Source organism: Rhinopithecus bieti, unplaced genomic scaffold, assembly GCF_001698545.2.
Source record: "Rhinopithecus bieti isolate Rb0 unplaced genomic scaffold, ASM169854v2 scaffold_13621, whole genome shotgun sequence".
Taxonomy (NCBI): domain Eukaryota; kingdom Metazoa; phylum Chordata; class Mammalia; order Primates; family Cercopithecidae; genus Rhinopithecus; species Rhinopithecus bieti.
The window spans coordinates 402,407-426,349 of record NW_016807522.1 but is presented as its reverse complement, the minus strand read 5'-3'; the positions used below and the strand labels follow the sequence as shown (position 1 = coordinate 426,349).

General features: G+C 52.4%; 1 protein-coding gene across 2 annotated transcripts; it reads left to right on the top strand.

Moving 5' to 3' along the window:
• Window positions 1-707: 707 nt before the first annotated feature.
• On the top strand, window positions 708-23,925 carry TGFB1 (transforming growth factor beta 1). 2 transcript variants are annotated; one of them, XM_017882703.1, is made up of 7 exons: window positions 708-1,630; window positions 5,851-6,011; window positions 9,109-9,226; window positions 12,002-12,079; window positions 12,219-12,366; window positions 22,539-22,692; window positions 23,624-23,925. In XM_017882703.1, exons 1-7 carry the CDS (start codon window positions 1,276-1,278, stop codon window positions 23,780-23,782), a joined length of 1,173 nt encoding a protein of 390 aa, XP_017738192.1. In that variant the 5' UTR covers window positions 708-1,275; the 3' UTR covers window positions 23,783-23,925. The 2 variants fall into 2 exon arrangements, with proteins under 2 accessions (XP_017738192.1, XP_017738193.1); XM_017882704.1 differs by having other exon boundaries at window positions 1,083-1,630; window positions 12,216-12,366.
• Window positions 23,926-23,943: the final 18 nt, after the last annotated feature.

Sequence of the window (23,943 nt, the reverse complement as noted above, 5' to 3'; positions counted from 1 at the left end):
CCCTGTGTCCCAGCCTCACACTCTCCTCCCGTTCTGGGTCCCCCTTCTCTGGTCGGCTCCCCTGTGTCTCATCCCGCGGATTAAGCCTTCTCCCCCTGGTCCTCTTTCTCTGGTGACCCACACCGCCCGCAAAGCCACAGCGCATCTGGATCACCCGCTTTGGTGGCTCTTGGCCGCCAGGAGGCAGCACCCTGTTTGCGGGGCGGAGCCGGGGTGCCCGCCCCCTTTCCCCCAGGGCTGAAGGGACCCCCCTCGGAGCCCGCCCACGCGAGATGAGGACTGTGGCCCAGCCCCCCCATACCCTCCCCTGGGGCCGCCCGCCCTCCCGCCCCGTGCGCTTCCTGGGTGGGGCCGGGGCGGCTTCAAAACCCCCCCGCCGACCCAGCCGGTCCCCGCCGCCGCCGCCGCCCTTCGCGCCCTGGGCCATCTCCCTCCCACCTCCCTCCGCGGATCAGCCAGACAGCGAGGGCCCCGGCCGGGGGCAGGGGGGACGCCCCGTCCGGGGCACCCCCCCGGCTCTGAGCCGCCCGCGGGGCCGGCCTCGGCCCGGAGCGGAGGAAGGAGTCGCCAAGGAGCAGCCTGAGGCCCCAGAGTCTGAGACGAGCCGCCGCCGCCCCCGCCACTGCGGGGAGGAGGGGGAGGAGGAGCGGGAGGAGGGACGAGCTGGTCGGGAGAAGAGGAAAAAAACTTTTGAGACTTTTCCGTTGCCGCTGGGAGCCGGAGTCGCGGGGACTTCTTGGCGCGACGCTGCCCCGCGAGGAGGCAGGACTTGGGGACCCCAGACCGTCTCCCTTTGCCGCCGGGGACGCTTGCTCCCTCCCTGCCCCCTACACGGCGTCCCTCAGGCGCCCCCATTCCGGACCAGCCCTCGGGAGTCGCCGACCCGGCCTCCCGCAAATACTTTTCCCCAGACCTCGGGCGCACCCCCTGCACGCCGCCTTCATCCCCGGCCTGTCTCCTGAGCCCCCGCGCATCCTAGACCCTTTCTCCTCCAGGAGACGGATCTCTCTCCGACCTGCCACAGATCCCCTATTCAAGACCACCCACCTTCTGGTATCAGATCTCGCCCATCTAGGTTATTTCCGTGGGATACTGAGACACCCCCGGTCCAAGCCTCCCCTCCACCACTGCGCCCTTCTCCCTGAGGACCTCAACTTTCCCTCGAGGCCCTCCTACCTTTTCCCGGGAGACCCCCAGCCCCTGCAGGGGCGGGGCCTCCCCACCAAACTAGCCCTGTTCGCGCTCTCGGCAGTGCCGGGGGGCGCCGCCTCCCCCATGCCGCCCTCCGGGCTGCGGCTGCTGCCGCTGCTGCTACCGCTGCTGTGGCTACTGGTGCTGACGCCTGGCCGGCCGGCCGCGGGACTATCCACCTGCAAGACTATCGACATGGAGCTGGTGAAGCGGAAGCGCATCGAGGCCATCCGCGGCCAGATCCTGTCCAAGCTGCGGCTCGCCAGCCCCCCAAGCCAGGGGGAGGTGCCGCCCGGCCCGCTGCCCGAGGCCGTGCTCGCCCTGTACAACAGCACCCGCGACCGGGTGGCCGGGGAGAGTGCGGAGCCGGAGCCCGAACCGGAGGCCGACTACTACGCCAAGGAGGTCACCCGCGTGCTAATGGTGGAAACCCACAACGGTGAGCTCGGAGGGGCAGGGGAGCCGGGAGGGGGGCCCCCAGGGGGCGCCGGAGTGCCGGGGCCACGGGTACGAAGTGACTGGCAGAGGAAACTGGCTGGAGGAAGAGGACCCCCCGGGGCAAAGGGAACGTGGGATGGTGGGAGGGGGGTGTCCGAAAGAGGATGGCACTGAGCCCCCTACCCCCCAGGTATCTGGTGTTGGAGAAGAGGAGATAGCGAAGTGGACTGCTTCTAGAGGGCGACAGAAACATTCGGGGTCGTGGGGTAGCCCCTAGAGGGATAGAAGCAATAGGGGAGGGTAGAAGGCTCCCTCCTCCAGGACGCGTTGAATTGGGGAGGGGGTCGTGGGGTAGGAGTGGGGGGAGAGGGGAGCCCGGTGTGGGAGAAGCGAAGACCTCAGCATTTGGGAAAGGAGAGGCACTGGGGCAAGTTGACCCAGAGCTTGGGGGTCCTGAGGTGGAAAGATTCAAGGACAGAAAAGCTAGATGAAGGCAACCCTAGGGGGTGCGAGGAAAGTGAGAGCGGACCCACTTCCAGAGGCTGCGAGGAACACGCGGGATGCGGGGGTGAGGGAGAGTCGTAGAAAGAGAAACAGAAGTGGGTGTGATACATGTGGGGAGAAAGGGACGGGAGGTTATTGGAAGGAGGAGGCAAGCGGGAGAGGAGCGGAGACCCAGGAGTGCGCCCGGGATGCAGAGGTGTCCTCGGTGTTTCACACAGGGATGTGAGGGACAGAGTGGGGAGCCCAGAGGAGGAATTGAGCTTCTAGAAGACCTAGAATCCTGGGTCATGGGAAGAGCTTTACCGAGAGGGGAGACAAGCGTGGGAAAGGTGGTGTGAGCGGGGCGGAGGAGAGATACCCAGCGCCATCCATGCCGCGAGCATTGAGCGCCCCCCCGCCACTCGCCGCAGGATGCAGGGGAATGGGCTGAGCGGAGTCCAGCCGCAGGGGAAGTGCTGGGTGGGGAGTGACTCTACAAGACCGAGGTGAGAAAACCAAGCTGGGAGGAGTGAGAAAGCCCCACGTGGGTGCCACGCGCGGGGGGAGGAGCCTGCGCTTCCACCAAGGGTCAGGAGGACCCCGCTGCGCTAAACGCTGGCAGTCTGGACCCCAAAGCCCCAGTTCTTCTCGAGGTGGCTGGGGAAACCCCAGCGTCCGGCCGCCTCACTCTCCTCCCTTCCCTTTCCTTCCCATGCCCCCGGCGGGGGCGGGGATCGCGCGCGCGGAGCCCGGGGCGAGACGGGGCAGGTCTGGTCCCCGCCCTCCTGGCTGCGACGCCTCCCGCCCTCCTCACCCCAGCTACGGGCGGGGCTCCCACTGAGCCGGCCCCGTCCATCCATGCGAGGACCCAGGCGTCCCGCGTGGTTCAGAGCCTTGGGGAAGATCCCTTAGGTTTCACTGACTTTTGGGCGGTGTGGGCTTGCGGGTCGCCGACCCATTCTTGCGCCAGTTTACGGCTCCAGCCCAATGACGCGCACACTGCACCCAAGTCTCAGCCTTGCCTTATCTTCTGTGCTTCACCTTCGTTGTAGAGGCTCCTTTAACACTGACACCTACAATCCTCTTCTCCCCAACAAATGCACATGTGTCTCTTCTCGCACGCGTGTCCCCATCTGCCTCTTTCTTTTCGTCTCCGTTAGTCTCTCTGTCCACGCATGGGTCTCCTGGTTTTTGTCTCTCCGACTATTTTCTCTCCCTTTCTATTTTTCTCCTCCACGGTCCTCTGGCCTCCTCTCTGTCTCTAGCATCAGACTGCCTCTCCCTCTTTGCAGCACCCTCCAACCCTTCCTTTCCCTCCTCTTTCTCTTCCTCCCTATCTGTCTTCCCCAGCCAAGGCTCTGCCTTTCCTGTGGGGTTTGCTGAGTAACCTCTGGGCCAAGAATAGGGGTTTTTGGGGCTGGGTGGGGAGGGAGACTGGGGAAGAGGAGGAAGATCTAAGGGGGCCCTAGGAAGCGGTTTCCTCTGCCTTTCTCACCAGTCTCTTTTCACACCCCCACTATAGGAGGCTGGAAGCAGTTGCCCCAGTTGGTCCAGGAGTTCATGGCCTATTCCCTCATCCCCAACCCCAAACTTTTCCTAAACTAGAAAATAACTTGGCTGGGTGCGGTGGCTCATGCCTGTAAGCCCAGCACTTTGAGAGGCCAAGGCGGGTGGATTACCTGAGGTCAGGAGTTCGAGACCAGCCTGGCCAACATGGCGAAACCCCGTCTCTACTAAAAATACAAAAATTAGCTGGGCGGGGTGGCGGGCGGCGCCTGTAATCCCAGCTACTTGGGAGTCTGAGACAGGAGAATCACTTGAACCTGGGAAGCGGAGGTTGCTGTGAGCAGAGATTGTGCCACTGCACTCCAGCCTGGGCAACAGAGACGCCGTCTCAAAAAAGAAAAGAGAACACCTTAATTCCTTTTGTCCCCACTACAGCGATTCCTACCCAGAATGAACTTCACTTTCCCTAACCAGCTGGGGAAGGGAGTTAAGGGTGGAAAACTAATAATAAAAAGAAGTAGAAAAATCACTTAGGGGATAAGAGCACAGTCTCTAGCTGGGTGGGTGTGGTGGCTCATGCCTGTGATCTCAACATATTGGGAGGCTGAGGTGGGAGGATCCCTTGAGCCCAGGAGTTCCAGCCTGCAGTGAGCCATGGTTGTACTATTGCACTTCACTCTGGAGGACAGAGTGAGACCCTGTCTCTTGGGTGAAAAAAAAAGAAAAAGCACAGTCTCTGGAACTAGACAGCTTGAGTTTGAATCCCAGTCTGCAGCTATGTGACCTTGGGGCAAATTACTTAATCTTGGTGCCTCAGTTTCTCCATCTATTAAATGGGTATAATAATAGTATAAGGTTGTGAGGTTAAATGTCTTCATCTTTGTAAAGTGCTTTAAATAGCATTTGGTAAATAGCGCTGTTTGTGGGTTTTTTTTTTTATTGTTGTTGCTTTTTTTGAGACAGTCTTACTCTGGCACCCAGGCTGGAGTACAGTGACTCAATCTCGGCACACTATAACCTCTGCCTCTCAGGTTCAAGTGATTCTCATGCCTCAACCTCCCAGGTAGCTGGGATTACAGGTGCCTGCCACCACGCCTGGCTAATTTTTGTATTTTTAGTAGAAATAGGGCTTCATCATATTGGCCAGGCTGGTCTCGAACTCCCGACCTCAGGTAATCCATCCACCTTGGCTTCCTAAAGTGCTGGGATTATAGGTGTGAGCCTCCGTGCCCAGCCAGTGCTCTTAAATGTATACATGACTGAGTGACCAGTGTATACAGAATTGGTGCCACATGGCTTGACCTGGGTCATCTAATTTCCCACTATAATCCTGGAATGGATTCTAGAGTCGCTCTGTCTTGCCTTACAGATGAGCACCTGGCTCAGAGAGAGGAATTCATTTGCCCAAGATTACACAGCGCTTCAATTAGGAGAGTCTGGGTGGGAGTGCAGGGAGCTTAATGTTATTGCTGGTTTTCAAAGAATAACAGGAAACTGACATTCAGAAAGAGGGTATTAACTGCCCATGGTCAGACAGCAGAGAGGGAGCAGAGGCACTGTCTGAGTCCAAAGCCTGTGCCCTTGATCCTTACTCTGCATTTTAGGGGCTCTTTGCATTTGGGGCAAGGAAGGCCAGAGCAAACAGAGTGGTTCCCCTTAGTGCCGGCCTTAGTCGACTTGACAGATGATGCTACATGAGAGAGGAGTGTGGTTAGGACCCATTTTACAGAGGAGGAAACAAACCCCCAGGGGGAGAAACCACTTCCTCAAGGTCACACAGCTAAAAAGTATCAGTCAGGGCTGGGTGCGGTGGCTGTAATCCCAGCACTTCGGGAGGCCGAGGCGGGTGGATCACCAGGTCAGGAGATCGAGACCATCTTGGCCAACATGGTGAAATCCTATCTCTACCAAAAATACAAAAATTAGCTGGGCGTGGTGGCATGCGCCTTTAGTCCCAGCTGCTTGGGAGGCTGAGGCAGGAGAATTGCTTGAACCGGAGAGGCAGAGGTTACAATGAGCAGAGATTGCGCCACTGCACTCCAAGCCTGGGTGACACAGCGAGACTCCATCTCAAAAAAATAAAATAAAATAAAGAATAAATAAATAAATAAAAGGTATCAGAGACTGACTCCACCCCAGAGTTGTCAGCTCCAAAACTCCTAGACTTGGGAGCACCAGCTCCCCTCACCTCTGCCAAACCCCTGATCGCCTTCCTTCATTTCTCCCTGCTAGAAATCTATGACAAGTTCAAGCAGAGCACACACAGCATATATATGTTCTTCAACACATCAGAGCTCCGAGAAGCAGTACCTGAACCTGTGTTGCTCTCCCGGGCAGAGCTGCGTCTGCTGAGGCTCAAGTTAAAAGTGGAGCAGCATGTGGAGCTGTACCAGGTGAGGACATGAACCAGAAGGAGGGTCAGGGCATGGGCTGGAGAGGGTGAGCTGTGACCAGCAGGGCGGCTGTGGGTGGGCTGGCTACAAGGTCCACCTAGATGGTCCCTGAAGAATAGAGGAATACAAACCATACAGTCCTAGGACTCTTTTTTTCTTTTTCTTTTTTGAGACAGTCTCACTCTGTTGCCAAGCTGGAGTGCAGTGGTACGACCTCAGCTCACTGCAATCTCCGCCTCCTGTGTTCGAGTGATTCTCCTGCCTCAGCCTCCCAAGCAGCTGGGATTATAGGCGTGCACCACCACACCCAGCTAATTTTTGTATTTTTAGTAGAGATGAGGTTCTACCATGTTGGCCAGGATGGTCTTGAACTCCTGACCTCGTGATCCACCCGCCTCGGTCTCCCAAAGTGCTCAGATTACAGGCGTGAGCCACTGCACCTTGCCTCTTTTTTTTTGAGATGGAGTCTTGCTCTGTCGCCCAGGCTGGAGTACAATGACTTGATCTCGGCTCACTGCAGCCTCTGCCTCCTGGCTTCAAGTGATTCTGCCTCAGCCACCTGAGTAGCTGGGATTACAGGCATGTACCAACACACTGGGCTAATTTTTGTATTGTTAGTAGAGACGAAGTTTTATCATTTTGGCCAGGCTTGTCTCGAACCCCTGCCCTCAAGTGATTCTCCTACCTGAGGCTCCCAGAGTGCTGGGATTACAGGCGTGAGCCTCCGCACCCGGAATCTAGAGCGCTTTTAAACGTTCAGACTCTTTGCATCCTAGGACGTTAAACACTTAGAAGGCTGGAATCTTAGGAGTTGGACTCTTTAAGCACACAGGATTCTTGAAAGTTGGGATCTCTGAAAAGGTTGGGGTCTGTAGAATCATTCTGTCCAATGGGACAGCCACTAGTCACATTTAAGTTGATTAAAATTTAAATTATTTAAAATTAAATTAAAAATTTAGGGCCAGGCATAGTGGCTCACATCTCTACTCCCAGCACTTTGGGGAGCTGAGGCAGGCAGATTGCTTGAGCCCAGGAGTCCGAGACCAGTCTGGGAAACATTTTGAAACTTGGTCTCTACAAAAAATACTAAAATTAGCCTGTTAATGGTGATGCGTGCCTCTAGTCCCAGCTACTCAGTAGTCTGAGGTGGGAGGATTGAATGAGCCCAGGAGGTGAGGCTATAGTGAACTGTGATTGCACCACTGCATTCCAGGCTGGGTGATGGATGAGACCCTGTCTCAAAAAATATATATATAGGCCAGGTGTGGTGGCTTATGCCTGTAATCCCAGCACTTTGGGAGGCCAAGGTGGGTGGATCACTTGAGGTCAAGAGTTCAAGACCAGCCTGGCCAACATGGCGAAACTCCATCTCTACTAAAAATACAAAAATTAGCCAGGTGTGGTGGCGGGCCCCTGTAATCCCAGCTCCTCAGGAGGCTGAGGCGGGAGAATCGCTTGACCCTGGAAGGTGGAGACTGCAGTGAGTGGAGATCATACCATGCATTCCAGCCTGGGCAACAGAGCAAGACTCTTGTCTCAAAAAATAAAAATGAAAAACAAATCCTCATTCTCTCTGGTTGTATTTCTAGTGCTCTATAGTCACATGTGGTTAGCAGCCACTATTTTGGATGTTGCAGATAAAGAACATTTCCAGAAAGTTCTTTAGGACAGCACTGCTGTAGAAGATAGGGAGCTTCCAAGAGGACTGGGGCATCTGGAAGGGCTGGAGGCTCTAGCAGTTTCTATGAGCTAGAATCCACATCAGAGGGAATGTTAAACTCATAGGATGGTAGATTTCAGACTTTCATAGTGAGAGAACTTTGTCCTATGTTAGCTTGGCCTCTTGGAGTTTGGGGAATTCAGCAGGCCCTGGAGTGGTCTATCCAGCCCCAGAAAATTCTTCTTCTTTTTTTTTTGTGATGGAGTTTTGCTGCTGTTGCCCAGGCTGGAGTGCAATGGCACGATCTCAGCTCACTGCAACCTCTGCCTCCCGGGTTCAAGCAATTCTCCTGCCTCAGCTTCCCGAGTAGCTGGGATTACAGGCATGCGCCACCACGCCCAGCTAATTCTGTATTTTTAGTAGAGACGGGGTTTCTCCATATTGGTCAGTGTGGTCTTGAACTTCTGACCTCGGGTGATCTGCCTGCCTCGGCCTCCCAAAGTGCTGGGATTACAGGCGTGAGCCACTGCGCCCAGCCCAGAAAATTATACTACACAGATGTTGGGTGCCTCCAGCATCTAGGTGCAGCTTGGCAGACTCTTGGGTTTATAGAACATTAGTCTTCTAAAGCTTCTTAGGCTCATTAAATGTGGAAATCTTGGGATATTATCAAACATTTGAATCACAAAATGACCTTCTGAGTTACTGACTTAGAATTCAGGGTGTCAAATTTGCAGAACTGCATGCTCAGCAAACCCCAGAATGTTTGCAGCAGAATTTTATTGTATTTGTTATTTATGTATATATTATTATTATTTTGAGACGAAGTCTCATCCTGCTACCCAGGCTGAAGTGCAGTGGTGGGATCTTGGCTCACTACAATCTCTGTCTTCCAGGCTCAAGCAATTCTCCTGCCTCAGCCTCCCAAATAGTGGGGACTATAGGCGCACACCACCATGCCTGGCTAATTTTTGTATTTTTAGTAGAGATGGGGTTTCACCATGTTGGCCAGGCTGGTCTTGAACTCCTGACCTCAAGTGATCCACCCGCCTTGGGCTCCCAAAGTGCTGGGATTACAGGTGTGAGCCACTGTGCCCGGCCCAGAATGTTAGCAGTGGAATTTTAGCACTGTGGACTGTCCACGCTGAGTGGGGCTTAGCATTTCACCAATGAGGAAACAGGCCGGAGAAGGCAGGAAAACACCTTCGACTGAGCTGTGTGAAGGTGCCTTGACCGCAGCCTGGGCTTTTTCTCCACCCTTCCTCTCACGGATGCTGTGGGGGAGGATGGGTGCCACAGGACCACACAGCGTGGCTGTCTGAGGAGGTAGTGCGTGGGAACTTTCTGGAAGCAGATGGGGTGAAGGGTTGAGTTAGTATATGAGGGGGCGTGGCAGCATATACCCACTGTCTGTCTCCCAACTTCATCATCCTCTAGAAATACAGCAACAATTCCTGGCGATACCTCAGCAACCAGCTGCTGGCGCCCAGCGACTCGCCGGAGTGGTTGTCTTTTGATGTCACCGGAGTTGTGCGGCAGTGGTTGAGCCGCGGAGGTGAGGATCACTTGTGTGTCCCACCCCTGTTTCTCAATGGGGTGCACCCCATTGTTTGTCTTGGGGTCACTTTGCCTAGGATCCCTCTCTGCCCCATACTGGTGTGAAAGTACTGAGACCTGGCTCCCCTCTGTGGCATGGAAACCCGAGTGATTGGCTAATCTGTTTCCTGAGCACCTCTCTGCCCTGCCCTGTGATGGGTGAGGCTAAGGACAGAGCAATGACCAAAACAGCCCCATCCTTGCCCTCATAGAGCTCATATAGTTCATTGGGTGGGTAGCTGGGGAACAGACCTGTAAGGCAGTGATGACCCAGAGTGGGTGGGACCGGGACGGGGAGCCCAAAGGAGGTACCTGACCCAGCCCAGAATCAGGGAGGGCTTCCTGGAGGAGGGGCACCATAGCTGATGTTGAAGGGATGAGTAGTATGGTCAGGAAAAGGAGAGGTGTAAGAGTATTCTGGGGCTGGGCACGGTGGCTTACACCTATAATCCCAGCACTTTGGAAGACCAAGGAGGATGGATCGCTGGAGCTCAGGAGTTTGAGAGCAGCCTGGGTAACATGGCAAAACCCGGTGTCTACAAAAAAAATATAAAAATTAGCCATGCATGCTGGTGCATGCCTGTAGTCCCAGCTGCTTGGGAGACTGAGGTGGGAGAATCACCTGCACCTGGGAGGTCGAGGCTGCAGTGAGCCATAATCACAGTACTGCAATCCAGCCTACATGAAAGAGTGAGATCCCATCTCAAAAAAAGAAAAAAAAGTGTTCCAGGCAAGGGGAACAGTCTGTGCAAAGGCCCAGAGGCAAGAGAGCCTAACTCATTTGATCTGTCCTGGAGATGATTGTCTCTGTCCAGTTCCTGGCAGGGGCCATGGTGCCCATATCTCTCTCCCTCACCTCCCTCTCATTTATGCTTTTATTCAATCATTGCCCACAGGTTCCTGCTGTGTGTCTGGCCCTGTGCTGGGTGGTGTGGGGAACATAGTGATAACCAAGACAGCCCTCAGTTCTGCCCTCATGGGGCCCACAGTCACTTCTGGACACCGAAGAGATCTTGCCCCACCAGGCAGGAATGACCTAGAATGATTGAGGATGGGACGGGGAGGCATGGGCAGAGAGGACAGGGCTGGGACAGAGAGGCATGCAGGATGGGGGATGCCCTAAGCGCTGTTGGGAGCCCAGAAGGCACCCAGACCCATCTGGGGAGCCTAGGAGGGCTTGCTGGGTGAAGGTGATTGTGTGGAGACTCACAGGATAAATAGTAGTTTGGCCACATGAAAAAATAGGGATTAGGGGGCGTGGTGACTCACGCCTGTAATCCCAGCACTTTGGGAGGCCAAGGAGGGTGGATCACAAGGTCAGGATATCGAAATCATCCTGGCTGACAAGGTGAAGCCCCGTCTCTACTAAAAATCCAAAAAAAGAAAAAATTAGCCGGGCATGGTGGTAGGTGCCTATAGTCCCAGCTACTTGGGAGGCTGAGGCAGAATGGTGTGAACCCAGGAGGCGGAGCTTGCAGTAAGCCAATATCGCACCACTGCACACCAGCCTGGGCGACAAAGCAATACTCCGTCTCAAAAAGAAAAAAAAAGAAAGAAAAAATAAGGATTAGTGGGCCAAGCACGGTGGCTCACGCCAGCAATCCCAGCACTTTGAGAGGCCAAGGTGAGTGGATCACCGGAGGTTGGGAGTTCAAGACCAGCCTGACCAACATGGAGAAACCCCATCTCTACTAAAAATACAACATTAACTGGGCGTGATGGCGCATGCCTGTAATCCCAGCTACTCGGGAGGCTGAGGCAGGAGAATTGCTTGAACCCAGGAGGCGGAGATTGCAGTGAGCCAAGATCGCACCATTGTGCTCCAGGCTAGGCAACAAGAGCAAAACTCCGTCTCAAAAAAAAGAAATGAGAAACAAAAAATAGGGATTAGGGAGCAGGTGGGCACCGAGAGGCATGTCTTGGGCTGTTCGACAAAGGCCTAGAAGGATTTCAACTGTCTTGGTCAATGCTGAGTCCCAAGCACACAGCACAGGCTTCGGCACATCATAGGAGCTTAGAAAATACCATTCACTCATTCATTCAAGAGATTGATGCTGGCCGGGTGCAGTGGCTCATGTCTGTAATCCTGGCACTTTGGGAGGCCAAGGCGGGAGGATTGCTTGAGCCCAGCCTGAGCAACATAGCGAGACCTCTGTCTCTACAGAAAATTTAAAAAGTAGCCGTGTAGGCTGGGTGCAGTGGCTCATGCCTGTAATCCCAGCACTTTGGGAGGCTGAGGCCAGTGGATCACCTGAGGTCAGGAGTTCAAGACCAGCCTGGCCAACATGGTGAAACCCCATCTCTACTAAAAATACAAAAAGTTAGCTGGGTGTGGTGGTGCATGCTTGTTATTCCAGCTACTTGGGAGGCTGAGGCAGGAGAATCGCTTAAACCTGGGAGGCGAAGGTTGCAGTGAGCTGATATCACGCCACTGCACTCCAGCCTGGGCAACACAGCCAGACTCAATCTCAAAAAAAAAATTAGCCATGCATGGTAACACGCGCCTGTGGTCCCAGCTACTCAGGAGGCTGAGATGGGAGGATTGCTTTGGTCTGGGAGATTGAGGCTGCAAGACCTTGTCTCAAAAAAAAAGAAGAGCTGCAGCGAGATGGCAAAGTGGGGTGGGTGGGGGAGGCAGGAAGGAACCCCCTGGGCTTTGCTCCTTCCTTCCTCTTCCTCCAGGGGCTGGGTGAGCTGCACTCTCAGACTGGCTTCCCTCTCCCCACTCCTACAGGGGAAATTGAGGGCTTTCGCCTTAGCGCCCACTGCTCCTGTGACAGCAAAGATAACACACTGCAAGTGGACATCAACGGTGAGGCTTGCTTCCCTGGCCATGCCCAGCTGTGACGTGTGTGCGTGTGTGTGTCCCCATCTGCCCCACGCCCCACTTATCTATCCCTCTGAGAGTGTGTGTGTATGTCCCCTATCCCCTGACTCCCACACCAAAGCAGGGTTCACTACCGGCCGCCGAGGTGACCTGGCCACCATTCATGGCATGAACCGGCCTTTCCTGCTTCTCATGGCCACCCCGCTGGAGAGGGCCCAACATCTGCAAAGCTCCCGGCACCGCCGAGCCCTGGACACCAACTACTGCTTCAGGTGAGCCTTGTATCCTTGGATGGAGACCTTCCAGGCTGCGGGCATGACTGCCATCTGCTGACCAGATGCTCCAGGTTGGACACCTGGCTGGTGCCATGCTTGGGCTGGGCGTCTGTCTCCTTTAGCTTGGAGGGCTCAGGGGATGAGGTCTGGGTGTAAGAACTGAGAGTCTTGTGCCGGGTGCGGTGGCTCATGCCTGTAATCCCAGCACTTTGGGAGGCCGAGGCAGGTGGATCACCTGAGGTCAGGAGTTCGAGACCAGCCTGGCCAACATGGTGAAACCCCCGTCTCTACTAAAAATCCAAAAATTAGCCAGGTGTGGAAGTTGGCGCCTATAATCCCAGCTACAAAAAACAAAAAACCCCCCAACCCCCCAAAAAAAGAAAAAGAACTGGAAGTCTTGTAATGTTGGGATCAGGTTGCTTTTTTTTTTTTTTGAGACAGAGTCTTGCTCTGTCACCTGGGCTGGAGTACAGTGGCGCAATCTTGGCTCACTGCAACCTTTGCCGAACCCGATTCTTCTGTCTCAGCCTCCTGAGTAGCTAGGACTACAGGCATGTGCCACCACGCCCAGCTAATTTTTTGTATCTTTAGTAGAGACAGGGTTTCACCATGTTAGCCAGGATGGTCTTGATCTCCTGACCTTGTGATCCGCCTGCCTCAGCCTCCCGAAGTGCTGGGATTACAGGCGTGAGCCACCGCGCCCGGCCTTGCTTTTTTACTGGAGTGTTGGAATCACAGAATGTTAGAAAGTTGAACCCTGAGATTGTTGGAATTCAAAGTTGGAAGATCACCATCGTGAATCCCTAAACTGTTGGCAGGTTGAAGTTCTAGAATGCTAGAATTTGGTGTTAATTACGGAAATGGAGAATGCTGGACTCAAGGAAAGCTGAAATATTGGGATCCTAGAATTTGGGAATTCAGAATGAGAAGATGGCCCATGTGGAATTCCTGCACCACTGGCCGATTGTGGATACCAGTGTTGGCAGGTTGGAGTCCTGGAATATTGGGCTCACAGTGGTAGAATTCTGTTTTGAAACATTCACATCCACAAATGTTGGAATTGGAGAAAGCAGAATATTGGTATCCCAGCATGCTGGAACTCAATGTTGGAATGTTAGAATATTAGCATGCTGGGATTTTATTAATAGAAAGTGGCAGCAGGCTGGGCGCGGTGGCTCATGCCTATAATCCCAGCACTTTGGGAGGTTGAGGTGGGTGCATCACCTGAGGTCAGGAGTTCAAGACCAACCTGGTCAACATGGTGAAACCTCATCTCTATTAAAAATACAAAAATTAGCGGGGTGTGGTGGCGAGCACCTGTAATCCCAGCTACTCAGCTGGGATTATGGCTCTGCAGATACCCAGGCTGGGGCAGGATAATCCCTGGAACCTGGGGGGCAAAGGTTGCAGTGAACCAAGATCACACCACTGCACTCCAGCCTGGGCAACAGTGCGAGACTCTATCTCAAAAAAAAAAAAAAAAAAAGAAAAAAAGTGGCAGCTTGAACCTCTTGAGTGATGGCTCGGAACTTTGGAAAGTTGGGATACAATATTGGCATACTGGAATTCAGGAATATCAAGATCCTCAAAGGTTGAAAAGTATGAATCCTAGAGAGTTGAAGATGCTGTCAGAATGTTAGAATCATAAGATGCTGGAATGCTAATACTGCAATCTAAGAAAGCTGAAATGTTGGATTCCTAGAAAGTTGAAATGGAGAGTTAGTATGTTGTAAATTTAGAGTGATCATCTGACTTTATTCCTCCCCTACTTAAAATATTTTGGTGGTGTCTCTGGGCTTTGTTACCTGCTGTTTCCCTGCCAGAAAATCAGCCCTGCTTCCAGACTCCTTCACCACCAGATCTTAGTGCCATCAGCCCAGCAACTCTGTGAATGAACAAACTGAGGTCTTTTTTGAGACGGAGTCACACTCTGTTGCCCAGGCTGGAGTGCGGTGGTATGATCTCGGCTCACTGCAACCTCTGCCTCCCACGTTCAAGCGATTCTCCTGCCTCAGCCTCCTGAGTAGCTGGGATTACAGGCACGTGCCACCACACCCGGCTAATTTCTGTTTTTTTTCAGTAGAGACTGGGTTTCACCACGTTGGTCAGGCTGTCTCGAACTCCTGACCTCGTGATCCGCCCACCTCGGCCTCCCAAAGTGCTGCGATTACAGGCATGAACCACTGTGCCCCGCCACAAATTGAGGTCTTGAGTGCCAACAGCAGCTGACATTACAAAGGGAGACAGCCAGCCATGTGAGCCTCTGTAGGGAGGAACCCAATGTCGCCTGGGAATTCTTGCCGAAAAATCAAAACTGAAGGCCGGGTGCAGTGGCTCATGCCTGTAAGTCCAGCACTTTGGGAGGGCAAGGCAGGCAGATCGCTTGAGCTGAGGAGTTCAAGACCAGCCTGTGCAACATGGTAAACCCTGTCTCTCTACAAGAAATACAAAAAACTAGCTGGGCTGGGTGGTGTGTGCCTGTAGTCCCAGCTACTTGGGAGGCTGAGGCAGGAGTGCTTGAGCCCAGGAGGCTGTGATTGCAGTGAGCCAGGATCACGCCACTGCACTTCAGGACAGAGCAGGACCCTGTCCCACAAAAAAAAAAAAAAAAAAAAAATCAAAATCAAACCTGAATCTGATCAGGACTGTAGATCCTAACAGTTTTCTAGAAAGACAGGAACAGAGGAAATGGTCAGCAAAACTCAGACTGTGAGAAACCTGACCCAGTTTCTTCATCAAATACAATGCAAAGAAGGGGAAAGCGTGCGCGCGCACACACACGCACACACACAGTGACCCTGGAACAATAGGGGTTTGGGGTGCTGACCCCCCATGCAGCCAAAATTCAACTTTCTTTTTTTTTTTTGAGACGGAGTCTGGCTTTGTCTCCAAGGCTGGAGTGCAGTGGCATGATCTTGGCTCACTGCAAGCTCTGCCTCCCGCGTTCACGCCATTCTCCTGCCTCAGCCTCTGAGTAGCTGGGACTACAGGCGCCCGCCACCATGCCTGGCTAATTTTTTGTATTTTTAGTAGAGACGGGGTTTCACCGTGTTAGCCAGGATGGTCTCGATCCCCTGACCTTGTGATCCACCCGCCTCGGCCTCCCAAAGTGCTGGGCTTACAGGCGTGAGCCACTGTGCCTGGCCAAAATTCAGCTTTCGACTCCTCAAAAACTTAACTACTAATAGCCTACTGTGGACCGGAATTCTGCTTTATCCATAACATAAACAGTTGATTAATACTCTTTTTTTAAATTTTTGGAGATGGAGTCTCACTCTGTCATTCAGGCTGGAGTGCAGTGGTGCCATCTTGGCTCACTGCAACTTCTGCCTCCCGGGTTTAAGTGATTCTCTTGCTTCAACCTCCTAAGTAGCTGGGACCACAGGTGACTGCTGCCACGCCCGGATAATTTTTTGTATTTTAGTAGAGACGGGGTTTCACCGTGTTGCCCAGGCTGTTCTCGAACGCCTGAGCCCAGGCAATCCGCCTGCCACAGCCTCCTAAAGTGCTAGGATTACAGGCATGAACCACTGCGCCCAGCTGAATAATACATATTTTGCATATTTTATGTATTATGTCCTATACCTTTTTTTTTTTTGAGACGGAGTTTTGCTGTTGTCACTCAGGCCAGAGTGTCATGGCACAATCTCGGCTCACTGTAACCTCTACCTCCCAGGGGTTCAAGCAGTTCTCCTGCCTCAGTCTCCTGAGTAGCTGGGATTACAGGTACCTGCCACCACGCCCGGCTAACTNGATAATTTTTTGTATTTTAGTAGAGACGGGGTTTCACCGTGTTGCCCAGGCTGTTCTCGAACGCCTGAGCCCAGGCAATCCGCCTGCCACAGCCTCCTAAAGTGCTAGGATTACAGGCATGAACCACTGCGCCCAGCTGAATAATACATATTTTGCATATTTTATGTATTATGTCCTATACCTTTTTTTTTTTTGAGACGGAGTTTTGCTGTTGTCACTCAGGCCAGAGTGTCATGGCACAATCTCGGCTCACTGTAACCTCTACCTCCCAGGGGTTCAAGCAGTTCTCCTGCCTCAGTCTCCTGAGTAGCTGGGATTACAGGTACCTGCCACCACGCCCGGCTAACTTTTGTATTTTTAGTAGAGGTGGGGTTTTACCATGTTGGCCAGGCTGCTCTGGAACTCCTGACCTCAAGTGATCTACCCGCCTCGGCCTCCCAAAGTGCTGGGATTGCAGAGTGAGCCACCGCGCCTGGCCGTATTCTTTGTTTTTTTTTTTTTTAGACAGAGTCTAGTTGCTTAGGTTGGAGTGCAGTGGTGCGATCTCGGCTCACTGCAACCTCCGCCTCCCAGGTTCAAGCAATTCTCCTGCCTCAGTCTCCCAGGTAGCTGGGATTTCAGGTGCATGCCACCACACCTAGGTAATTTTTGTATTTTTAGTAGAGACAGGGTTTCACCATGTTGGCCAGGCTGGTCTCCAACTTCCCAGGTGATTCATTAGCCTTGGCCTCCCAAAGTTCTGGCATTACAGGCTTGAGCCACTGCTCTCGGCCTATGCCTGTATTTTTTAAATAAAATAAGAGAGAAAAGAAAATGTTCTTAAGAAAATCATAAGGAGGAGGAAGTGTATTTTCCATTCATTGAGTGGAAGTGGCTTATAAAGGTCTTCACATTGAGCAGGCTGAGGACGAGGAAGAAGAGGTGTTGGTCTTGCTATCTCACGGGTGGCAGAGGTGGAAGAATAATTCACCTGTAAGTGGTGAGTTTTGTAATTGGACCCATGTTGTCCAAGGGTCAGTCTATATATAGTTGACCCTGAATATATATACATAGAGAGAGAGAGATGATTCTGTAGATTTTGAAAAAAGTTCTAAGAGAGGCCAGGCATGGAGACTCATGGCCGTAATCCCAGCACTTTGGGAGGCTGAGGCAGGTGGATCACTTGAGGTCAGGAGTTGGAGACCAGCCTGGCCAACATGGTGAAACCCTGTCTGTACTAAATATACAAAAATTAGGCCGGGTGTGGTGGCTCACACCTGTAATCCCAGCACTTTGGGAGGCCAAGGTGGATAGATCACCTGAGGTCAGGAGTTCAAGACCAGTCTGGCCAACGTGGTGAAACCTCGTCTCTACTAAAAATACAAAAATGAGCTGGGTGTGGTGGCGGGGAACTGTAATTCCAGCTACTCGGAAGGCTGAGGCAGGAAAATCGCTTGAACACAGGAGGCAGAGGTTGACGTGAGCTGAGATCAAGGCCCTGCACTCCAGCCTGGGCAACAAGAGCGAGGCTCTGTCTCAAAAACTAACTAACTAACTAACTAAATAAATAAATAAAATAAATAAAAATACAAAAAGTAGCCAGGTATGGTGGCAGGCGCCTGTAGTCTCAGCTACTTGGGAGGCTGAGGCAGGAGAATCACTTGAACCTGGGAGGCAGAGGTTGCAGTGAGCCGAGATTACACCGCTTCACTCCATCCTGGGTGACAGAGTGAGACTCCTCTCAAAAATAAATTAAAAAAAAAAAGTTCCTAAAAGAGATATCAACCAATTGCAATGTGTAGACCTTACTTGAATCTTTATTTATACAGGCTTTTAAAAAAATAGGTATTTATGAGACAGTTGGGTAAACATGAACTCTATCTAGACATTTGATGATATCAATGAATTGTTAATTTTCTTACATGGTATTGTGACTGTGTTTTAAAGTAATCTTAATTACAGATACATTTGAAATATTTATGGATGAAGCAACATTGGTGGATTGCATGTGCTTTGAGATAAACCAATGTCGGCTGGGTGCAGTGGCTCACAGCTATAATCCCACCACTTTGGGAGGCCAAGGCAGGAGGACTGTTTGAGCCTAAGAGTTGGAGACCAGCTTGGGCAACATGGTGAAACCCCATCTCCCCAAAAAAATATATATATATCTCTATATGATGGGCCTGGTGGTGTGTACCTGTAGTCCCAGCTACTCAGGATACTGATGTGGGAGGTTGGCTTGAACCCCAGGAAGTGGAGGCTACAGTGAGCTGTGATTGCACCACTGCACTCCAGCCTGGGTGACAGAGTGAGATCCTGTCTCAAAAAAAAAAAAAAAAAAAAAAAAGAGAGAGAGTGGATAGGGGTAGAGATGCAATGGAAATTGGCCATGAGTTGACCAATGTTGAAGCTGCTTTTGTGTGCATTTGAAACTTTCCAGCCGGGCGTGGTGGCTTACACCTGTAATCTCAGCAGTTTGGAAGGCTGAGGTGGGTGGATCACATGAGGTCAGGAGTTCGAGACCAGCCTGGCCAACATGGTGAAACCCGGTCTCTACTAAAAATACAAAAAAGTAGCTGGGCATGGTGGTGCGTGCCTGTAATCCCAGCTACTTGGGAGGCTGAGCCAGGAGAATTGCTTGAACCTGGGATGTGGAGGTTGCAGTGAGCCAAGATTGTACCACTGCACTCCAGCCTGGGCAACAGACCAAGACTCCATCTCAAAAAAAAAAAAAAAAACTTTCATAGGAAAATTTATTCTTAAGGCAGCTCGAACACTACCTCCTTCCTAACCCCTTTCTCCAACATCCAAGGTGAATGAGAGGCCTCTAGGCCTCCCCTGGGGCCCTAAGTAGATCTTTGACTCAACAGTCTCTGTTGGGTCTTTTATTTAAAAAACATTTTGTAGAGACAGGGCTCATTATGCTCCCCAGGCTGGTCTTAAAACTCCTTGGGCTCAAGCGATTCACCGGTCTTGGCCTCCCAAAGTGCTGAGATTACAGGCATGGGTCACTGCACCCAGCCTAGGTCTTGTGAGACTGGACGGAAGAGGCTTGGCAAGGGCAAGGGCTGTGGGTATCCCAAGGCCCAGTGCAGGGTAGGCCCCGAATGCGTCCTGAGAAAATAAGTCAGAGGATCACCTAGAGGGCTTGTTCAACACAGACTGTTGTTCCCAGTCCCACACACAGTTTCTGATTTCAGTGGCCTGGGGTGCCGCCTGAGAATCTGCATTTCCCACAGTTCCCAGGTGATGCTGCCGCTGGTCCTGGGAGCCCATGTGGAGAGCTGCTGACTTGGATAACAGTATCACAGACTGTTCAAATCCTAGGACCTCAGAACCCCAGCTAGGGTTAAACTAGGCATTAAAGATGATTCTGAGCCGGGCGCAGTGGCTTATGCCTGTAATGCCAGCACTTTGGGAGGCCGAGGTGGGTGGATCACCTGAAGTCAAGAGTTCGAGACCAGCCTGGCCAACATGGTGAAACCCAGCCTCTACTAAAAATACAAAAAATTAGCTGGGCATGGTGGCGCATGCCTGTAATCCCAGGTACTTGAGAGGCTGAGGCAGGAGAATTGCTTGAACCCAGGAGGCGGAGGTTGCAGTGAGCCAAGATCACACCATTGCACTCCAGCCTGGGCAACAGGAGTGAAACTCCATCTCAAAAAAAAAAAAAAAAGATGATTCTGGACACTAGTTCTTCCCCTTTTGTGAGTTCAGAACCTCCTGTGAGAAAGTGAAAACCAGAAACCTTTTCCCCAGAAATACATGCACACATACACGCATGTGCATATGATCTCAGGCACTCAGGACCCTCCTCAAGCCTGCCCATGATGGTCCCTTGGCCCTCAGGTTAACACCGTATTTGATCTGGTAGCACCTACCTCTGAACAGATGAGGAAACTGAGGTCCAACCAAACTGGGTGGTACATGCTGAGTTCACAGGGATCTCAGTTTCTTGACTTCCTTCTCAGGCTTCTGTGGCTCTTGGAAAGGCTTTATCTTGCCTCCAGGTTATCTGATGCCACTTGAAGTTGGGTTCAAGCGATTCTGCTACCTCAGCCTCCCGAGTAGCTGGGATTACAGGTGCCCGCCACCACGTCCAGCTAATTTTTGAATTTTTAGTAGAGACAGGGTCCTCAAGTCCGCCTGCCCTAGCCTCCCAAAGTGCCGGGATGATAGGTGTAAGCCACCGTGCCTGGCCGGCCCCACCAATCTATGAGCGGAGGTTGCAGTGAGCCAGTATCGCGCCACTGCACTCCAACCTGGGTGACCGAGCGAGACTCTGTCTCAAAAAAAAAAAAAGGCACTGTCAACCTTTTCTTTTATTTTCTCTTTTCTTTTCTTTTTTCTTTTGTTTTCGAGACAGAGTCTCACCCTGTTGCCGTGGGTGGAGTGCAGTGGTGTGATCTTGGCTCACTGCAACCTCTGCTTCTTGGGATCAAGCGATTCTTGTGCCTCAGCCTCCTGAGTAGCTGGGATTACAGACAAGCACTGCCACGCCCAACTAATTTTTGTATTTTTAGTAGAGACAGGGTTTCGCCATGTTGGTCAGGCTGTTCTCAATCTCCTGACCTCAGGTGATCCACCCGCCTTGGCCTCCCAAAGTGCTGGGATTACAGGCATGAGCCACTGTGCCTGGCCTCTTTGACAGTTCTAAGAAGTAAAATACATCAGAAGAAGGCAGACAGAGAGTAATAGATATTGGGAACTATTATTTTTCCTATTTTGATTTAAATTGCTTTATTATGGAAAATTTCAAATGTATACAAAAGCAATGAAGATAATGAACGCCTGTAAACTCTCATCCAGCGTCATCGGTGATTAAGATTTTGCCCCATTTCAAATGCATGCATTTTTATATTTTCTTGCATAACTGCAATACTGTATTGCACTAAATGGAACTAACAGTCACTTGGATATTTTGGAAAGGATGGCTCAGAGAGGTATCTCCGAGGAGGTGATGTTCAGTCATGTAACTGCTATTTACTGAGTACCTACTGCATTCCAGGCACTGCTTTAGGAGTTAAGGATCCTTGAGTGAAGGACATTTGAGCTAAGGTTTAAATTAAGTGAAGGGGCCAGGTGCGGTGGCTCATGCCAGTAATCCCAACACTTTGGGAGGCCAAGGCGTGCAGATCGCATGAGCCCGAGTTCGACACCAGCCTGAGCAACATAGTGAGACCGTGTCTCTAAAAAGAATAACAAATTAAAAAGAATAAATGGGCCAGATGCGGTGACTCAGGTCTGTAATCCCAGCACTTTGGGAGGCCGAGGTGGGCGGATCACGAGGTCAGGAGTTCGAGACCAGCCTGGCCAACATGGTGAAACCCTGTCTCTACTAAAAACACACAAAAAATTAGCCAGGCGTGGTGGCACACGCCTATAATCCCAGCTACTCGGGAGGCTGAGGCAGGAGAATCGCTTGAACCTGGGAGGCGGAGGTTGCAGTGAGCCGAGATCATGCCACTGCACTCCAGCCTGGGAGACAGAGTGAGATTCTGTCTTGAAAAAAAAAAAGAAGAAATGAAGTGAAGGAACAAGCTGGAGTGGGTATCTGTGGGACTAGCAAGACAGACAGAGGGAATAGCAGATGCAGGAGCCCTGAGATAAGACTGTCTGAGGAACAGACAGGATGCCAGTGTGGCTGGAGTAGAGTAGGCGTGAGAGAGGGAGTTGAGATCAGCCAGATTTGCTAGCACCTTGTGGCTCACGGTGAGGACTTGGGCATTTGCCGTGAGGTGGAGCCAGGTTCAGAGCAGAGGAATGACATGATAATTCATAGCATGACCCTGGAGGGTAGAGATTTCTGTCTCTTTTTAAAAAATTGAAAAAAAATTTTTTAGAGACAGGGTGTTGCTCCTTGTTGTCCAGACTGGCATGCAGTGGTGTGATCCCAGTTCACTGCAACCTCCAACTCGTGGACTCCAGCGATCCTCCCACCTCATCCTCCCAAAGTGCTGGGATTAAAGGTGTGAGCCACCATGCCTAGCCTATTTCTATCTGTTTCATTTGTCCTCAGCCCCCAGTAGATCCCAGCCCAGCACACAGTAGTAGTTCAATAAACATTTGTTGCACAAATAGAGCAGATCGGTTTACATGGAGCCGTGTTATTTTGTATGTTCCAGGGTGTGAGCATGCCATGATTTATTTAGTCCCCCGGGGGATGGTCATCTGGCTTCTTACAGGCTTGTCTTAAGCATTGCATGAGATTATTACATCGCTCTTAGCACAGTGCTTGACTGGAGGAAGTGCTTAATCTGTGTTAGTGATTATCATGACTATTTGTGTTGTTATTAACACGGGGTGCAAGGGAGACCCAGATGGAGATAGGGCGGGGGGGGGGGCAACTTAGGGTGACACACACCTGGGGAGGAGGGGCACACAGCTCCTGTGGTGGTAGCCCCTCCCTACCCCTGACGCGTCTCTCCTGCCTGCAGCTCCACGGAGAAGAACTGCTGCGTGCGGCAGCTGTATATTGACTTCCGCAAGGACCTCGGCTGGAAGTGGATCCACGAGCCCAAGGGCTACCACGCCAACTTCTGCCTGGGGCCCTGCCCCTACATTTGGAGCCTGGACACCCAGTACAGCAAGGTACGTCTGGCCCACCGGGCTAGGAGGTGTGCTTGGGGGTAGCCAGGACAGAGAAAGAGGAGAGAGAAAGAGAAGTAAAGTCAGAGAGGTGAGTTGGCAGGATGGGGAGAAAGAGAGGGATGGGGTGGGAAAGGGAATGGATAAAGAGATGGGAGAGAGGCAGGAAGCCAGAGAAGGGCTCTGAGCAGGGGGCAGAGGGAGATGAGATATGAAGGTCCACAGAACTGAAGTAACAGAGGGGTGGGGGTCAAGGGGGAAGACAGACAGGGAGATGGAAGGAAAAAGGCAGAGAGAAATGGAGAGACAAAATGAGAGAGGCAGATACAAACACAGAGTTAGGGAAGGAGAGACAAAGACAGATATACAACAAGGCAAGAGGCGAAGACGAGGAAGGGTAGAGACAGAAAGAAAATCAGGCGGGCGCGGCGGCTCACGCTGATAATACCAGCACTCTGGGACGCTGAAGCAGAAGGATGGCTTGAGCCCAGGAGTTCGAAAGTAGCCCGGGCGGCTGAGTGAGAGCCCATTTCTACCAAAAAAAAAAAAAAAAAAGCCAGGAGTGGTGGCGCTTGCCTGTGATTCGAGCTACTCCGGAGGCTGAGGCGGGAGGATGACTTAAGCTCAGGAGGTTGAGGCCGTAGCGAGCCTTGATCGCGCCCCTATACTCCAGCCTGGGTGGCAGAGCGAGACCCAGTCTCAAAACAAAAAGAAAATCAGACAGGTGGGGAGAGACAGAATAAGATAGGATGTTAGAAGATAAGAGAGACTGAATTGGAGATGGGAAGAGGGGGACAGGGATGCGGGGAGAGACGAAGTGGGAGAGGCTGGAAGTGGGAAAGGCTGGCGCGGTAGGGGGTGGGGGATGGGGCAGTGGAGGGCCATCTTCCTCCCTCCGCGAACCCTGAGCCCTGACCCCGCCCGCCGCCCGCAGGTCCTGGCCCTGTACAACCAGCATAACCCGGGCGCCTCGGCGGCGCCGTGCTGCGTGCCGCAGGCGCTGGAGCCGCTGCCCATCGTGTACTACGTGGGCCGCAAGCCCAAGGTGGAGCAGCTGTCCAACATGATCGTGCGCTCCTGCAAATGCAGCTGAGGCCCCGCCCCGCCCCGCCCCGCCCCGCCCCGGCAGGCCCGGCCCCGCCCCGCCCCCGCTGCCTTGCCCATGGGGGCTGTATTTAAGGACACCCGTGCCCCAAGCCCACCTGGGGCCCCATTAAAGATGGAGAGAGGACTGCGGATCTCTGTGTCATTGGG

What these genes read in the sequence shown, in the direction of transcription:
- TGFB1 (XM_017882704.1), top strand. Translation starts at nt 1,276, where the DNA reads ATGCCGCCCTCCGGGCTGCGGCTGCTGCCGCTGCTGCTACCGCTGCTG. An exon ending in AATGGTGGAAACCCACAACG is followed by an intron (nt 1,631 to 5,850) that starts GTGAGCTCGGAG and finishes TCTCCCTGCTAG; the next exon opens with AAATCTATGACAAGTTCAAG. An exon ending in AGCATGTGGAGCTGTACCAG is followed by an intron (nt 6,012 to 9,108) that starts GTGAGGACATGA and finishes ATCATCCTCTAG; the next exon opens with AAATACAGCAACAATTCCTG.